Consider the following 17223-nt stretch of genomic DNA (forward strand, 5'->3'; position numbering starts at 1 on the left):
TTTTCTCGATCCTTTAAAATCAACTTGACTTCCCCCACAGTGATCAGCTCTGCCAGTTTCAGATCCAGGATGAAGGAGCAGCATATCTAAAAGCTTTTTTTGCCGAGTTCTCTTCTGATGCATTTGTTGCATTTGATTCAGAATCCATTCCTGACTGATGAATAGAAAAATGAGCACAATTTTCAGTTTCCCTGAAATATAATATGAAACATAACAAGCAATGAAATGGTCCACAGCCTTTTTATTTTTTAAAGTTAACTTAATTAAATCTTAATCAATTTGAAAGCATCTCACAGTCCCCTGCCTGTATGAGAATAACAACAACAGGTGGAGACGCTCTGCTGTCTTAACGTTATGTCTCCAGCAGTGGAGAGGAAACACATCGCTGTGCAGAGATTCTGAGGTGAACAAACTGAGCAGACAATGACTTTCTTCACCACAGAGTTGATCTAAGTTGCTGCCGTTTGTGTCGCTCAGCAGCTCAACAGTTTTCTGCTTCGCTCCGTGGACATTTCAACGTCTCTGGCGATGGTAAAAAATATTCACAATATACTTTACGTTCGTCTCGCAAACACGCTTGTTTATACATTAAACTAGAACATGCTTGCAGCTGCTGCCTTTGGAGAAGATGAAGAACATCTCTCTCTGTTAACTGTTCTGCCTTTTTCTCTCCGTTAACATCATGTTGTCAACTGACATTTAGAAAATTGATTTTGGACTTTTATAAATTGATTCAGAATCCTCCATATCCGCACTGCGATACATCTAAGAGTCAAGTCTTCTCCTAACCCTACATCATAACATCATTTCTGTAGCTTGCTCCTCCTCTCAAAGTTGAGATCAAGATGCTTTCCACTGGGCTCCAGCATATTTTGGCTCTCTCCAAAATTATTGTAGCAAGTGGAGACGTTGTGAACGTTTGTTAATGATGTGGTTGGTATTTTTCTTGAAAGCATGGCTGCTGTCATTATGTAGCTTGAGGATCTCTGTGTATAATCTGAGGAGGAAGTTATTGGTTTTTGAATGAACTTTACAGTGAGAGAACAAACATGAATTGGACAGTGGGTTGAGTCTCTCTAAAGTTCATAATTGACTGGATTCTGGCAATATAAGGAAGAAGATTGGATAGTTGAGCCTGGAATCCACCATCGTGTCTGGTTTTCTGTCAGGATGTGTGTGTGTGTGTGCAGATGGTCAGGGCCGATCGTAAGAATTCACCACTAATCTTTTGGACGTCAGTGTAAATCAGGTCAGTGTTTACATACAGTCAGCCATACAGTTTCTTCAAGTGTAGCGAGGCTAAAATAATGTGGAGACACAATGCTGGAGAAATGTCAGTAAATTCCATTTTCTACCTTGAAGTGACTTCAGTGTCGTGCAGCTAACTACAGCAGTAATTAGGGACGGTTCTCTGACAAGATTCACAGAGCTGTGAAGCTTTGAAAGGCTGGATTCAGTTGAAATCTAATTTAATGTTGACAACTGAGGAGCAAAATCAGTTCAAATGTGGCCAGTTTTTACAACTTTTTGACGGCAAGATGTCCCTGCTTCTTCAGCTCCTGTCAGTCATCTTTGCTCGGGTTGCTGTAACTTACTGTAGCTACTTTGACTCCTACGCTTGGTTTCTCAGCTGTCATGGTGTATTAGCTTTTAGGTGGTTTGTAGCCTGTTAGTAGACATTTATTTTGTCTTTAAAAATGACTCTCCATAAAATTTACTGATATTATACATATAAGAGTGTTTTCATTTGTCCATTTGTCCTGATCTTTATGGGTAGAGTCATCGACTCAGCTGTCAGTTTGTCTCTATTTCCCAATCACATGGTCAGAAGGAGTTGTGTTTTTGTGGCTTTAGAGAAAACATATGATGCCGTGCAGGTGGAGGAGGTGTGGTGTTGTTTGAGGACCACTCATCAACCACTGAGTCCTCTACCACTGTAACATCATGATTCAAAAGCCGAATTTATGGCCACACGTCCCCTCAGAGTTGCTGTAAGGCAAGGAGTTGTTGACAAAGTTCCATTTTTGACGTGACAGACAAAATAAAAAGACGCTGAGTCCATGTCTGTTTGTAACTTTCTCATCAGTCCCTCCAGGAGGTTGTGATGTTGCAATCCCAAAAATTCACGCTAATTCAACCAATCCCTCTGATTTCTGCATGACCTTGCAATTTTTCCACACTGCTACTTTTCCGCGAACTTGAGCAGTCAGCGTTCCTCCCATGAGTTTCCTCCGCGCAAACATTATACATGTACAGTACGTCTCAATGAGACAACTCAGTGTTTCAGTTCATTGTTCACTATTTTGCATTTACTTGTTTTAAATTTTCTCATGAATACTGAGAAGAACACAACATTATTGAGATTTACCAACACTCTGTGCACCTTTATTGTATAATTTTGTGCTGTTTTGACTGAGTTTGATAAAGCATAATGTTTTATTTTTGTAAAAAAAAAAAAAAAAGTAATTTAGAACAGTCAGAATACAGTGAGGTTTTGTTCTCCCTGCAACAAGTTTCCTCCTGCAATGTCATTGTAAAAAATGACAGATATTGCACCATGCAATTTTTTAGAAAAGCTGCCATGTAATCAGATGTTTTAGGCCGAAACAATCCAAAAAAAGCATGGGAAATCCTGGAGGGACTGTCTTATTAAACTTCCCCTGTTAGGCAAACGCAAGACACTTGGTTACACTGGTGGCAGTTTCTTTTCTGCTGACCACGTTTAGTGTATTTCCAGCAACAACAACAATATCATCATCCATCACAATATTTCACTGCGGTCATATGCCAATTAGGTAGAAATTGCCCAGCCCTAATCTGTAGTGAAAGTAGGGAGCAGGTGGAGGAGAGCTGCAGGTATGTGTTGGACAGAAGAGGAGTGAGAGTCAGGAGGAGGATGCATTAGTGTGAATGAGAGGGAGGCCTGCAGAATGTTGAGGATGTAAGGAGTAGCAGTGCCAAAGGTGGACGGGTTTAAATACTTGGGGTCAGCATGTTCAAAGTGATGAGGAGTTCAGAAGAGAGTGCAGGCAGGGTGAAGTGGATGGACTCAAGTGTCGGGAGTGGTTTGCAACAGAAGGTGGTTTGGATTTTTGTTGGGAGGCAGTTAGAGGTGAGATGGTTTGGACGTGTGTGGAGGAGAGATGCTGGGTTTATTGAGAGAAGGATGCTGAAGGTGGAGCTGCCAGGTAACTGATGAACCTCAGCCTTAGCTCTGTGCTACTAAAAGCAGCAAAATAATACTGATGTGGTTGTTTAAAGTGAGACTATGTAATAAGAAATTACTTATTTGTCATTCCATAAATGGAAAGGTGGATTTATAAGAGATGAAAACACACCCCTGCTCAATTGGTGTTTTACTGCTACAGTAAAACTGAATTGTCTGAGTCAGTTTGCCCACTTTGTGGCTTTTCTTGTGCTGCTGTTACACTACATTTTAGCAAAGCACACATCAGAGGTAATGAATGAAAAAGCTGGTGAACACAGTTATAAACAGTACAGCATACAATCTTTGCATTAAATCCATCAAAAGTATTAGGAACAGTAAAACCAGTATACCTACAAAATATGTATATATGTTTTTTTTTCTTTGTGGCTCCATTCCATTTCATTTCTTATTTAGATGAGACTTTATTGATCCCTGAGGGGAAAGGTTTTTTTTTTTAATTATTATCATTTCATGGGGCCTTTGGTCAATCAAGTATGGAAACCCTGAAGGCAGGTAAGAAAAAAAAAAGGTGATCCATTTCTACGTCTGAAAACACTGTCTTAAGAACAGGTGAAAAAACTTTGCTAGGATTATTTGTCTAAGTTTTTTTTTTTTATTCATCTGTGAAACAAGTTGTGGACAAAAATGTTTGACAGGTGATTTTCATTGTATTAATTTTATTTATTTAATGTCAGTGTTACTTGTTGTAATACTTGTTTTGGCCACAAGAGGCTGAAGTGCACCACTGCCCCATGTTCTATATAGGACTGAAGCGTTCCTGTTTTATTACAGGTGAGTTTTAATTTCTCTGTGCACTTTAAGCACAAGGTACATTATATATACAGTATATTGTTAGAAAGCTATGTAACATTACTATCATGTCTTTCTTTGGGCTTCTTTTGTTTTTTAGTCAAACTTTGTGTTTTAAGTGTATGGAGAAATTGAAATGCATCAAAATGAGTTTCACAAAAACAAATTTCTTCCTGTCAAAACTTTTCTCTACCACCAGTTGTATAGATGAAAAAAGGAGCTTAGAAATTTCATGGCAAAACCTCTATTTCACCTGTTCTTAAGTCATAAACACAAGAGAGAAAACTATTTTCGGACTTAGAAATGGATCATCAGATTTTTTTTTCCCCTTACTTGTCTCTCAGGGTTTCTGTAACTACAGGTTTCGACAAAATGATGCGACTTTTACGGACTAAAATCGCAGTGTCTTAGGGGTGTACACTGGACATCATGATCACCATGTTACTGTACTGTTTGGTTGTGAATCCTCAGTACACTCTATCTTATACACTCTTCCTTTGATTCCCTCAGGACTTCACCATGACTCTGTACCTGAGACACTACTGGAAGGACGAGCGCCTGTCGTTCACCAGCAGCACCAATAAGAGCATGACGTTCGATGGTCGCCTGGTGAAGAAGATCTGGGTCCCTGATGTCTTCTTTGTCCACTCTAAGAGGTCCTTCATCCACGATACCACCACCGACAACATCATGCTGCGCGTCTTCCCTGATGGACACGTCCTCTACAGCTTGAGGTCTGTAACATTTCACCGTCTCGCTTCTTCACTTGTATTTTCAGAGCTGTCTGCAGAACTGCCTCACAGAATCTCTGCTGTTCAGTACAACTTTTTATATCAGATTCCTTTGAAGCAGAATGTTTTCAGTGACCTTTTTTCACAGCAAACATTTGAACTTGTCATAGCAGGAGAGGCTCAGGTGTAAGTTTTTCTTTCTCCTTTCAACATGAAGAGTGAGATCAAAGTCTTGTTCTTAGATGTTCAAACTTAGCAAGTTGAAATCACAAGTTCAAGCTTCCCAAATCTTTAGTTATCAGTATAGCGGCATACAGATATGAAAGGAAAAGGAGAAGATCGTTCACGTAGAGTGATAACTTGCCTCCCCCTCTGCACTCCAGCTAGACTAGTGGTCCTTCTTAACGTTATTGCCAGGGGTTCAATGACGATGTCAATTATCTGGAGGCTCAAGGGACACCTTTGACTGCCACCATGGAAAAAACAAAATAGTAAAATTTAGAATATTGATAATATGAACTATGCTGAAGACTGGAGTCTATGTTACAATGAGAGACAGACAGACAGATCCACATTATATTTCCTCTGTTATGTGTCCCTCTTCATCTCCCTGCAGATCTCATGTATTTAGGGTGCATTCAACTTGCACTGGAAAATCTTGCTGCGGCGCAGCTGCAGCAAAGAAATGATGTTCCTCTTCTACGTTGAAGTCCTCGGACATTTTCTTCTTTGTTGAAAGTTTGCAAATTCAACTGTGCACATAACAAGTCACTATTGCGAGATCTTGTATATTTCATGTCGTGCTGCTTGGGTGAGAGCCTGTGTACCCACTTCAGGCGTGATCACGAGGATCAGGTCTGAGAGGCTACAGTTGACATTTAGGTTAAAAACATGGTGTAAATGGTGTCTTTTTGAGTCAGATTTTAATGTCGCGGCTTGTAGACACTTGGATTACACCACACGAGCAGTATGGAGACATTTTGTGTGAGTTATTTTTTTACATTTTAAAACTGGTCACCATTCTCTTCAGCTGAACTGGATTTGGCTGCAACGCTGTTTTCCACTGAAGCCCCAGGAGTGTTTTGTGAACTGGAGATCTTCAATCCTCACATCAGCACAGGGGACAGTAGATACTGACTGAAATTTTATTTTTGGGCGAACTATCACTTTAAGTTTTGCCTTAAAAATGTAAACAGAAGGGCAACACTTAATTGAAAAAGGGTAGGCTGTTCCAGAGCTTTGGGGCGGCTACAGCAAATGTCTGATCATCCTTCCCCTTCAAGCCTTGGTCTTCGGAACAGCTAAGAGCAGCTGGTCCAAGGATCTGAGCAATCAGGGGCTGGAAAGGGGACAGAGGAGCTCAGATATGTACTGGGGCACCAGGCTGTGCAGAGCTTTAAAAAACAAATAAAAGAACCTTGAATGCTGTGCCCTACTTAACTGGCTGTCAATGGAGGGACGACAGAACCAGTGTAAAGCTGTCACACTTCTTGGTACCAGTTAGTAATCATCAACTCAGGCATGATTATCTCAAGCCTCTCCCAGCACCATGGTTAGAATTTTACAGACTAAGTGGATGATAAGACTCACACAGCAATGGATCATGGCCTCATGCATAAGTTCACTAAGCACCTGCTTAGGACCTCCATGACCACCAGAAGTCCCTCAAAAGTGCTTGAAATGTCCCACATGAGAGCTTTAAATCTTTTTGGTACATCATATTATGTTAGTAAAATGGTAATAATACAAACACAGGCAGCTAATTCCACCGGTTTAATCAATTCCTGCTGCCTCTGTCACATCCAGAAAGCAACTATGAAAAATGAAAAGAAAAGTGAAGAAAAATGAAGACAGAGAGCAGAAGTCAGGATTCTGGTATTTGCTGACTTTACCAGAGGGGACACATGATTAAGAATCTGTCATACACAGTGCTTGACAAAGTTGATAAAGTTTCCACCATCTTGACAACTCACAAAACTCAGAGAATTTTTGAAGACAGTCTGGAACTTTCTCCCTGGGTGAAAAAGGAGAATATTGCAGTTATTGTATTTTGTATATTGTGCTCCTGCTTCCTTTATAGAGTGATCTCACAGCCAATAACACAGAATGCCTGCAGTGTTTCTCTCTGCCATGTCTCTCATGTATGAACAACTTTCACCACTGTATTGTTTGTGAGAATATGTGTGAATATTGTGTGTGTGTGTGTGTGTGTGTGTGTGTGTGTGTGTGTGTGTGTGTGTGTGTGTGTTTGTGTGTGTGTGTGTGTGTGTGTGTGTGTGTGTGTGTGTGTGTGTGTGTGTGCGTGTGCCCTGAGGATGTAGCTGAGACCTCTGATTTAAAGTCTGAGGACATAATTCTTATTGAACATCTACTGGCTGAAGGCATGTTTATTAAAAACATGTTTTGTGTATTAATGTCATGAAGAATTGAGTCCACTTTGTAGATAGATTGTCACATTGTGTTGTCATGTTGTCCTACTAAAACAGTTTTATATAATTTAAATAGTCAAACTGTATATATATAGTTTAATGTTTTATTTCATAGTTCTCCAGGCAAAGTAAGGAGGAGCCGCAAGGAATTCTGTGTAGGGCCTTTGGTCCAGAGTTGGTCCTGCCGCCTCGTCTAACAAGCAGCCAAACAACATATTAAAGTTTTAAGTGTTTTTTTCCTTGGCCCTCAAAAATCTGAAAACTAAATTAGGTTAACTCTTTGGCACTTGTATCTGTACAAATGTATAACAGAAATAGAAGTGGCCCACCTAAATGGAATGCAGCCATTACTAATGTTAATGTCACATCTGTGTCTTCGCTATATTTTAGCCACACAAGGGGTGAGCTGCACGTCCCTCAAGAAAAACAATGCAGTGACTACTTTGCCTTTATACAGTTTAAATCCATCATCCTTTTTTAAAGCATTTTTTCTACAAACAATACATTGAAATGCTCTGAAAAGCTGTTTGTAAGTGAACCTTGGGGCTGAGAAGTTTTTTATCAGAGATAACTGTACCTAAATCTTGTGATCATTTTGTTCTTCTGCTGTCTAGTTTTTAAACTTTGTATGCCTCCATGCTGACGACAGTCATGACAGGATGAATTATGTTTTCAGGTTGTCCATCCATTAGAGAAAGGCAGGAATTCTGCTCAAACACTGGTAAACTTTATATTTTTAGACAATTCATTCAATAATATTTCTGTCAGATGTGTCTCACCCATAACATGTCAACTCTGTAGTCCTTCTTAATCAAAGCTAAATAAGAATTATTTTAATAATAATTGTTTTAAAATGTGTATTTTGATTAACATTAAGAGAACTCTGAGACACTTTAAAAATAAAATGGCTGCTCAATGTAACTATGCTGTGAAATGAAAAAAAGAACTTTTTGTCAACTGTCTTTTGTCTTCTCTTTTGTCAGATGTGATGTCTGCATCAGTAGAAAATCTAATCACTGGAGGTTGTCCTGTTACACGGTTTAACAGCCAAGAGTTTGATCTTTTAAAATACATTTTCAAGCATAACTGAAGAGAAGAGACCTCCTCAAAATACACTTATTACGTTTGGTTGGTCATCCTGCAGGTCAGTTCCCACTTAACCAGTTAGAAACTGTCTTAAATCGTGTAGTTTAGAGGTGTTTTACCAACTTTATGTGTGTTATATGTGTTACAATCATAAACACTTTTGCAGCTAACCTTCTCTGTCGTCATTATTCATTATGAACGTCAATATGGTCGATCTCACAGCACAGCTGCTGACTGCTGTTCAATATATATTGAGTTGTCAGTTTCAGACTTGTTCAATTGTCTGGCAACAGAAACCAAAAAAAAAACTGACCCCAAATCACAGAGATGATGATTCAGAATTAAGATCACAGATGACATCTGCAATTATTAGAAATTAAAAACTTTCCATGTTAGACTGTTCCTGTGTAAATAGGGCTTAATTATGACAAAATTTCACACAAATGTCTAATAAGATAAAATGATGAAAAGGTCAAAGGTCAGCTTCACTGTTATATCATAATGTTCTGCAGAAGCACTTTTCTGACCATTATTCAACACAGTAAGTCAAGAACAGAGGGGCAGATTGTGGTCAGATTTAGGGCCTGAGCACCGAATGGTACGAGGACACTATTGAATTTGTTCAGATTTTTTTTTTTTTTTTTTAAGTTCTTCTTCAGATGATCATATCAGATGCACAAAAAAGTCTCCTGGAAAAATCACTTAAACCCAGGGGGAAGTCAGCCATTTTGAATTTAAATTTTGGCAATTTCCACATGTTGTATTTGAATGAATTTGTCCTATAGAATTCATCAAAATCAGTGTGCATCATTTAGACTAGTTTCTGATCAGAATGTATTAAAAGATGTATCTATTGTTGAAAGGTGTGGCTGTGGCATGACATCAAGTTGCCATGAAGCATGAAATTGCTAGAACTTTGGTGCAAATGGTCCAATCTGCACCAGCCTTAACATGTTTGATAAGAGTCCCAGCCTGAACACATCTGTGCTGCAGCCATGCTGAAGATGTGTGTGAAGTGTTTCAGAATCTGTATCTTCGTTGCAGCAGCATCTGTATTTGAAGGATTGTAGTCCACCAGCAGCTCACTGGTTTTGCTGATGTGGAGCATCAATCTGTTGCACCATGTGATGAAGCTCTCTCTCAGTCCTCTGTCCTCCTCTGTCAAAAGTGAAGACAGCATGTTTCTCACTGGAATCAGACTTGTCAATATAGTGGCAACATCTACAGATTGATAAAAGTCTGTGCTGCATTACCTTACAACAACAATGTCCTTAACTGACTCTGTGTTCAATAAGATTGAGGCGTAACTCAAGCAGAGTTCAAGAATCTGCTAATGAGATTCCTCTTCTCAGGCAAAGTCCTCATACAATATGTACAAAAGAAAGTCACACAAGTAGAAAAAAATAATCTGAGTCGAAGACATAAATAGTGCAGAAATTAAATAAAATTTAATATCTGTCAGAAAAAATTAAATATAATTATGAAATGAATAACACAGTAATGTAGACAAGTTGTGTAGGAGTCATGAAACCACAAAACCAGTGCATCCAAAAAAACTCATATGTAGTATTTCACACATCTAAAATATACTACAGATACATATTAGACATATTAGGTTGCAGTATAATGAGCTATGATGTGATGGTTCTCAAACTTTTCTAGTCACAACCCCCGAGAAAACATCAGGTTGGTGTTCATGGCCACCCCAAACCCTAGACAAGACTGTGTAACACATGGAAGCAACCAAACACTACATATATCAGTGGTATAGGGGTTTAGTAGTAGTGTGGGAAAAAACATCACTCAGTCTGAAATATGATCGTATCATGGTTCTGAGTCACGCATTGGATCATTTTTTTGATCAGCACAAAAAAGAAAAAAAGGCAGGAGTAGGGTTAAATTATTTTAAAATTGATCTCTCTCTGTCTGTAGTTATCAGCCTAGTAGCATAATGTAATAATATTAAAAAATCTATATGTTAATCATAAATAATAAAATTACACTATAGTAATAATAATACTATACAATATGCTTGAATTACTAGACTCTACTGTATTATACAATACTGTTCCATGTATATACTATAGTATATATAATAGATCTGTAGTCTGGCTCAATGTCCCGCCCACAGCAATATCTGATTGGTTAGAAGTCACGAGTAATAGCAAATTAAGACACACACACACAGACAGACACAGAGCTACACCGCTGAGCAGAGAAGAGGAGCTGTAGAAGTTAAGACCAAAAATTGGCAAAATATCACAATCTTATGATCTGTTTCTATGACGACTGCATAGTTAGACCAGTGAAAAAGCCCAGAGTCATATTGGGATTTCACTGAGGTAGTGTGATGGCTTTTTAATCAGTTTCTCTTCACAGAGATGAGCTGCAGAGTAAAACACAGCGTGCGTCTGTCCCGTCTTTTCACTGCAACTCTGCATTCAGATTTCATAAATTAATCATAAATTATTACTTGTGTAAAAGTAACAGCGACAGTAAAAAGGTTTTTCACACTTTGATGATTACATGTAGTCCACGGATCACATGTGTGCCAAACTGTGGGGGGTGATCCATACAGAACACATGAGAGTTGTGATCCATTGCACCCCTAATTTCCCATCATGCCTACTGCTGGACTGTAGTTTGCTAAGTTTACTTATTTTATATAATAGAATGCAAATGTTCATTTTTATTAGAATTTGTCTGATCAGAACAGACTGATTTATGTTAGTAATTGCTTTTTGTGCTGGTTTGTAATTTTAACCATTGTTGAGGTGGCTGCCACATTTCCGATGACCCCCAGAAATTATCTCGCAACCTCTTTTGGGGTTTAGAACCACTGCTTTGAAACCATTAACAGTTGCTGACACTATCATGCCTTGCATTACATTTCAAAACCGCTCTAAATCCACTATTATTTGAACCATATATGATATGATGTGAAGGAGGTTTCATATCATATTCATCAGGAACACGTTGTGAAAGTCCAGACCTTCATTGTTAGGCCCTATTATGTCCCTCTGTTGAATAATGAGGAGGATCAATCCGCCTGACAGAGCTGCTAACCAAAAGAATTTCATTAGCCTGAACTTTATTGGAGAGATTTCATGTGGCAGTGTACAAGAGCTACTTCAGAGGCTTCTTCAAGAGTCTGACAGAAACCAAAGAAAAGTGATCATACCTGCCATTTCTTCTCTTTGGAATAATTTCATTTTAAAACAGACATTTCACTGAAGGTGAATGTCTAGATTTACACATATGTGTAGAAAAGTAATGATTATTTTCAATCTTGATTAATCTGGCAATCATGCTCTTAATGAATCAGTTAGATAATCCTTAAATCCAAACATGTGACCAGTTTTTCCTGTCATTTCTATAACAATTATTTTCATTAGCTGTCAATCTCCTCATCATTTTCTCCCATAATCTATTACTTGTTTGGTCCACAAAATGCCAGAAAATGTTGATCAGCTTTTCCTGATGAACAAGATGACGTCCTCAAACATCTTGTTTTGTCCACAACTCAAATATATTCAGTTTACTTTCAGAGAGGAGCAAAGAAACCAGAAAATACTCACATTTAAGAAGCTGAAATCAATGAACTTTGACATTCCTCATTGTGTCCTGTGTTTGTGTCTCGCTCAAATGATTGGCTACGCTGCCCCTATGTGTTGGTCCGTTTCATCCATATCTGTAAGCTTTCAGAAAACCTGCAGAAATATGGACAAAATGAACGCAGAGTACAGACAGATGTATGTCAGTCTAATATGTAGCATAAAAGACCCTTTAATGGTAGCCTTGACTTACTGTTCTTTCTGCAACTTGGAAGTCGTTGCGTCGCCATCTGTAATTTTCAACCCACATTTTCATTTTTTTCAGTTTTTGTACATCAACAAAATCATCTTTGGTATCACTTTTTCCAACTTGAACTCAGCAATGTAACTTGGATGTAATTCAGATGCTGTCAGATTGGTTCAATCACAGTGGATCTGAGGAATTGAGTGTTGACTTGGTTAGAATGAATAGTGTTAAAGTTGTGTCAGGAAATGAACTGAATCATGGATTCACACTTCACACTCCACAACTTTTTGACGTTTGGCCTCGGTGGAAGGTAATCAAGTCTTTTCAAGTCAAAAGGTTTAAGTCCAAGCGAAGTCACAAGTCTCTTATGCTGAAGTCCCAGTCAAGTTGCAAGTCTTGTTTGATTTTGTCAGGTCTTGTCTCCAGGAAGTAGTGATGATGCTATTTAGGATGAAAGAGCAGATATCAGTGAATGTTTTTGACTTCTCACAACGTTTTAAAGACTCTTCTTATCTGCTGCTTTCTGACAGTGTCATCATCTCCCCCTCCTCTTTCTCATCGTTCGTTTTCCCACACCCTCCTGCTCTTTTCTCTGCATCAGGATATCATTTAATCTCTTAACTGCTAATTTCCTGATCCCGGTGAGCCTACAGGTTGCTATGTACTTTGTGGAGGTGCTCATTAAAGGGAGCTGTCAGGCTGAAATATGACACCTGAAACCTAAAAATAATTCATGAATTTTGAGCTTAACTACAAACAGAACTTCAAACATAGCCGGGAGACTTGTCTATTCTGCTTTTTGTGTCCCCTGCTGCATCACGCGAAAAAAGTAAAAGATCGTTTGTCAAGATGAGGAATGAGGAATAATTACACTCCAATCTGACGGAACAAGTACCTGAGTATAAAAGTAGATGAGTTAACACAGTTTGCTCTGAGTGCAGACTGAACAGCAGCAGAACATGTGAATGTAATGATTTGTTAGGCCTCAGTAATGGCTAGCAGGTTATTGTTGCATTGTATCTTGTATTTAATGTACTTGTACTGTCTATTTTATTGTCTTTTACGTCATTTTTAGTCTTGTTAAGTGTTTTTCTTTTTATGTATCTTATGTTGTTGTTGGTCTTGTTATGTCTTTTTTATCTTGTTACATCTTTTATGTTGTTTTTTTTATCTTGGTCTGCTTTTTTTGTCTTATTATGTGTTTTACGTCATTTTTTTTGTCTGTTACAGCATTTTCAGTTTATGTCTTTTTCATCGTATGTATTTTATGTCATTTTTAGTCTTGGTAGTCTTTTTCGTCTTTTGTATTTTACATTTTAGTCTTGTTATATCTTTTCTGTCTTATGTATTTTACATCGTTGTTGGTCTTGTTACATCTTTTTCATCATATATATTTTACGTTGTTTTTGGCCTTGTTTCGTCCTTTTTCATCTTATTTATTTTACATCCTTTTTCATCTCGTTACATCTTTTACATTTCAGCAGTATCGCATGAGAAGAAGTGTTGTTGTACTTAATACCATCACAGCTGAGTTTCGGCTGTATTAATCAGGCAATCATGCTCTTGATTAATCAATTAGACAATCCTTAAATCCAAACATGTGACCAGTTTTTCCTGTCATTTCTATAACAATTATTTTGCTTAGCTGTCAATCTCTTGATCATTTTCTCCAGTAATCCATTACTTGTTTGGTCCATAAAATGCCAGAAAATGTTGAGCTGAGTTTCGGCTGTAGTCGGGAGGCCTTATTTAGCCTTTCTAAGGGAATTGAACAGTTAAATCAATTTTATTTTGTGAAAAAGGATTAGTTTGCAGTTCCATTGTCAAACATCTCAAGTTGCCAATTGGACTTGGACAGCCTCTAAACATTGGTCATTGTCCCCAGAGGCGAAATTGCCATCAGAAGAAAGCCAATGGATTCTTAGATTGCTTTGTCAGTAATGTGAGTGCCAAATTTTGACAAAGAAGAAGAATGTGTGAATAAGAAACAGAACGTCTCCAAACTCTCAGTCTGCTGCATCAGTTTTTGTTAAAAAGTTATATGAGTACAGTGCTGGAGAGGAATATGTGTTTTATTGTGTACTGTATAAAACAAATGCTGTTGTTCTGACAATTAGATCTTATTGTTTTAACATAATAATGAAAACATATGGATGTAAATGTGTCTTTACACTAAAGTAAACAGGCATTCATAGAAAACAGATAATAGAGTTTTTGTCACACATGTCTCTACATGCGTCTTTGCCTGCTGAAACAAAAACTAAATAGATAAATACAACAACGCCTGTATTGACTCACTCAGTTGTGGTGTGGACCAGCTGATCTGCACAGACACTCTCCTCTATTACAAACCGTCTGTCACCGTCCTCTGGCTCTGGTGGCTCAAACATGTCTGGATATGTCCAGTAAAGTTGCTGGACTGAGCGTCCATGTTTCAGGTTGTTTTCAGGTCATAGTGGTGTCTGACACTGAGACAGTGGAGTGGACACACCCCAACATTTCAGAGCAGAGAAAAATTATCTTTTTTTTCACGATTTGAGACCTAATTTTATACACTTACTTTTTTTAATCATTTGAATTTGTCTGGGAGATTAATAACATTTTTCTATGGGGTGACACACAGAACACGCATTTATTGTTGCTTTACAAGATCTTCAATTCTCATTCTCAGTGAATCCATGTTGTAATCCTTTTTCAGGTTTTTATTCAGATATAAAGTTCAATGTCTTCTGCAAAACTGTAACAGCATCCAAGTTTTTTGGGTGAACAGATGCACACACAGCACAATTCTGACAAGACAATCTTTGAACCGCTTTCACAGTCCTGTTCAGTCTAGCTTTAAGTTTGATGTAAATTTGAGATTTAAATACATGTTTTTTTTGTCAGCTGCTTGGTATACAAACATTGCTGAAAATTATTCCAAGTACTTTTAGTGATACTTTTATCTTTTTTCAGCCGGATCTATGTAAAGAAGGGTCTGTATGAATATGCAGTATTTTAATGACTTTAATGGCTGTCGAGCTCTTCCTTCAGCAGAAGACACTTGAGGTGGCTGAATTTGTTAAGTAAATGTTTTTCACACCTATATCTGTATCTCAGTGAGCTGCTCTGGCTGCTGACCAGGAGGATTGTGTGATCAGATGCTGATTGATTTGGATTCAAACAAAAATGTTAAGTTTGAAACTCTTTCTCTGCCTTTACAGTGCAGCACAGATGGGCCGTGCCTCAGTCCACAGCAGACTGAGACCCACCCACTGATGATTATGATTCATGAACAAACTTTTGCATTCCTTCTTCTTCTTTGCATACAAAAATACTGAAATGGGAGAAAAATCTGTTAGAAATATAATGAGCAAACTGTTAGTTCATTTAAATGTATTTATTTATTTATATTATATTACACCTTCTTCAGCTTGTCCCCATAGGAGAGGCCCTTTTGGTTCTTGGTAAAACTTTTTTATAAAAGTTACACTTGGAACCCTCTCAGGAAGTTCTGCCTAATGTCCATTTTTTGTGTTTCTTGGCCCATGCAACCCTCTCCTTCTTGTCGGTCTCCTACAATGAAGACTGATTCATGCAGTCTCCTCCGAACACTTGACGAAGAGATGTGTCTACTACTTATGTGGGCTCTGATCTGAGAAGCTCTTAACTTGTGATTTCTGCGGCTGCTGACTCTAATGACTTGTCTGTCCTCTGCAGCAGAAATAATTCTCGGTCTTCCTTTGTTCGGGCATTTCTCATGAGAGCCAGTTTCACCATGGTGTTTATGTCTTTTGTGACTGTAGTTGAAGAAACATTAAAAGTTCTTGGAATTTTCTGGACTGACTGACCTTTATGTCTTAAAGTAATGATGGACTGTCGTTTGAGAACTTGGAAGTACTAAATTGTGGACCATTATACTGTTGTTCACCATATCTGTGTTCAGGATTTTTTGGGTTGACCTGAAACATGGCTCAGAGACACACTGGAGCTGTACATCCCCTACTATATATTATATCTAATACTACACAAGCCCATACCGACTCACAAATGATGAATGTATGTTTGGCAACTCTCTCAGTCCAAATCAGCCCAGCAGTTCACTTCAGCTCACTTCAGTTCCAACAACCAGACACATAATTTAAAAAAAAGAATACCATCCTGTCACCATTTTCAGGTCACAGTGGTGTTTGACACTGAGACAGCAGAGTGGACACGCCCTCAGTGTTTCAGAGCAGAGAAAAGCCATGATTTTGAGACATATCATCACAGACAAATTTGAATCATTTATTGTTGCTTCATACAATCTGTAATTAAAGTACAGCAGGTCAAAGTAAAAAATATGCTGTGATGGGTGTTTGACAACCTGCCTGAGCTATGAAAATAACACTCAGCTTACAATGAAGTAGAATTATCGTTGAAAGCACTACTTTCATTCATTGTGGCAGCTTATTGGAGTGGACTGATGCTCACATTCAGTTATGTGTTGATCTGTTTAGTAAACTCAGAGCGTGCAGCTCCATGCAGCCTCTGCTCAGTCCTTATTAGCCTGCAATTTAGAGTCTATGAAGTCAAATCTCATCTGTAAAGACTCGTGCACTCCTTCAGTTTCTTGTCAACAGCTGCGTAGGTGGAAATATCCATATGCAAGAGAAGAGAGACACACTGTCCTTTTCCTTTCAATAAACTTTATTTACTCTTTAGATATTTACTTACTTTTTAAAGTTCATTGAAAGTAAAAGGATAGCGTGTGGGAGTTCTGTCTCCTCAAGCCATAAAGGAACAAAATGCGTAAAAAGCACAAAGTTAATCTTTGTTTTTTGACTCAGGCCATAGAAAAGAAGTGATGACACACAGAACATAATCCTGCTATTTACTGTGTTACTGTGGGGGGTTCAAAGTGACATTAATGTATTCAGTACCTGTTCTCACTGTGTTGTTCCTGTTGTTGCACAGAGTGACGGTGACAGCAGCCTGTAACATGGACTTCAGCCGCTTCCCTCTGGACTCTCAGACCTGCTCGCTGGAGCTGGAGAGCTGTGAGTACACGTTTCATATTCCTGACCAGTCCACAACAGAATGAGCAGATGATGTAAATTATTTCAGCTCACGCTGCTAGATATGTGAAACATTTAAGGGAATAAAAGTCTTTTTAATGAATTATATGTTCTACCCTTAG

At 38.3% G+C, this 17223-nt stretch overlaps 1 protein-coding gene across 1 annotated transcript in view; it reads left to right on the plus strand.

Moving 5' to 3' along the window:
- The window catches only part of gabrr2a (gamma-aminobutyric acid type A receptor subunit rho2a), a 90823-nt gene that overhangs the window by 41950 nt on the left and 31650 nt on the right, over window positions 1-17223 (plus strand). Inside the window, exons 4-5 of the mRNA XM_084742331.1 lie at window positions 4529-4752; window positions 17001-17083. Of these exons, the coding sequence (XP_084598457.1) occupies window positions 4529-4752; window positions 17001-17083 (307 nt within the window). The remainder of the gene's footprint in view (window positions 1-4528; window positions 4753-17000; window positions 17084-17223) is intronic.

This window comes from Lutjanus erythropterus, chromosome 18 (assembly GCF_056507025.1).
Source record: "Lutjanus erythropterus isolate fLutEry1 chromosome 18, fLutEry1.hap2, whole genome shotgun sequence".
NCBI lineage: Eukaryota > Metazoa > Chordata > Actinopteri > Lutjaniformes > Lutjanidae > Lutjanus > Lutjanus erythropterus.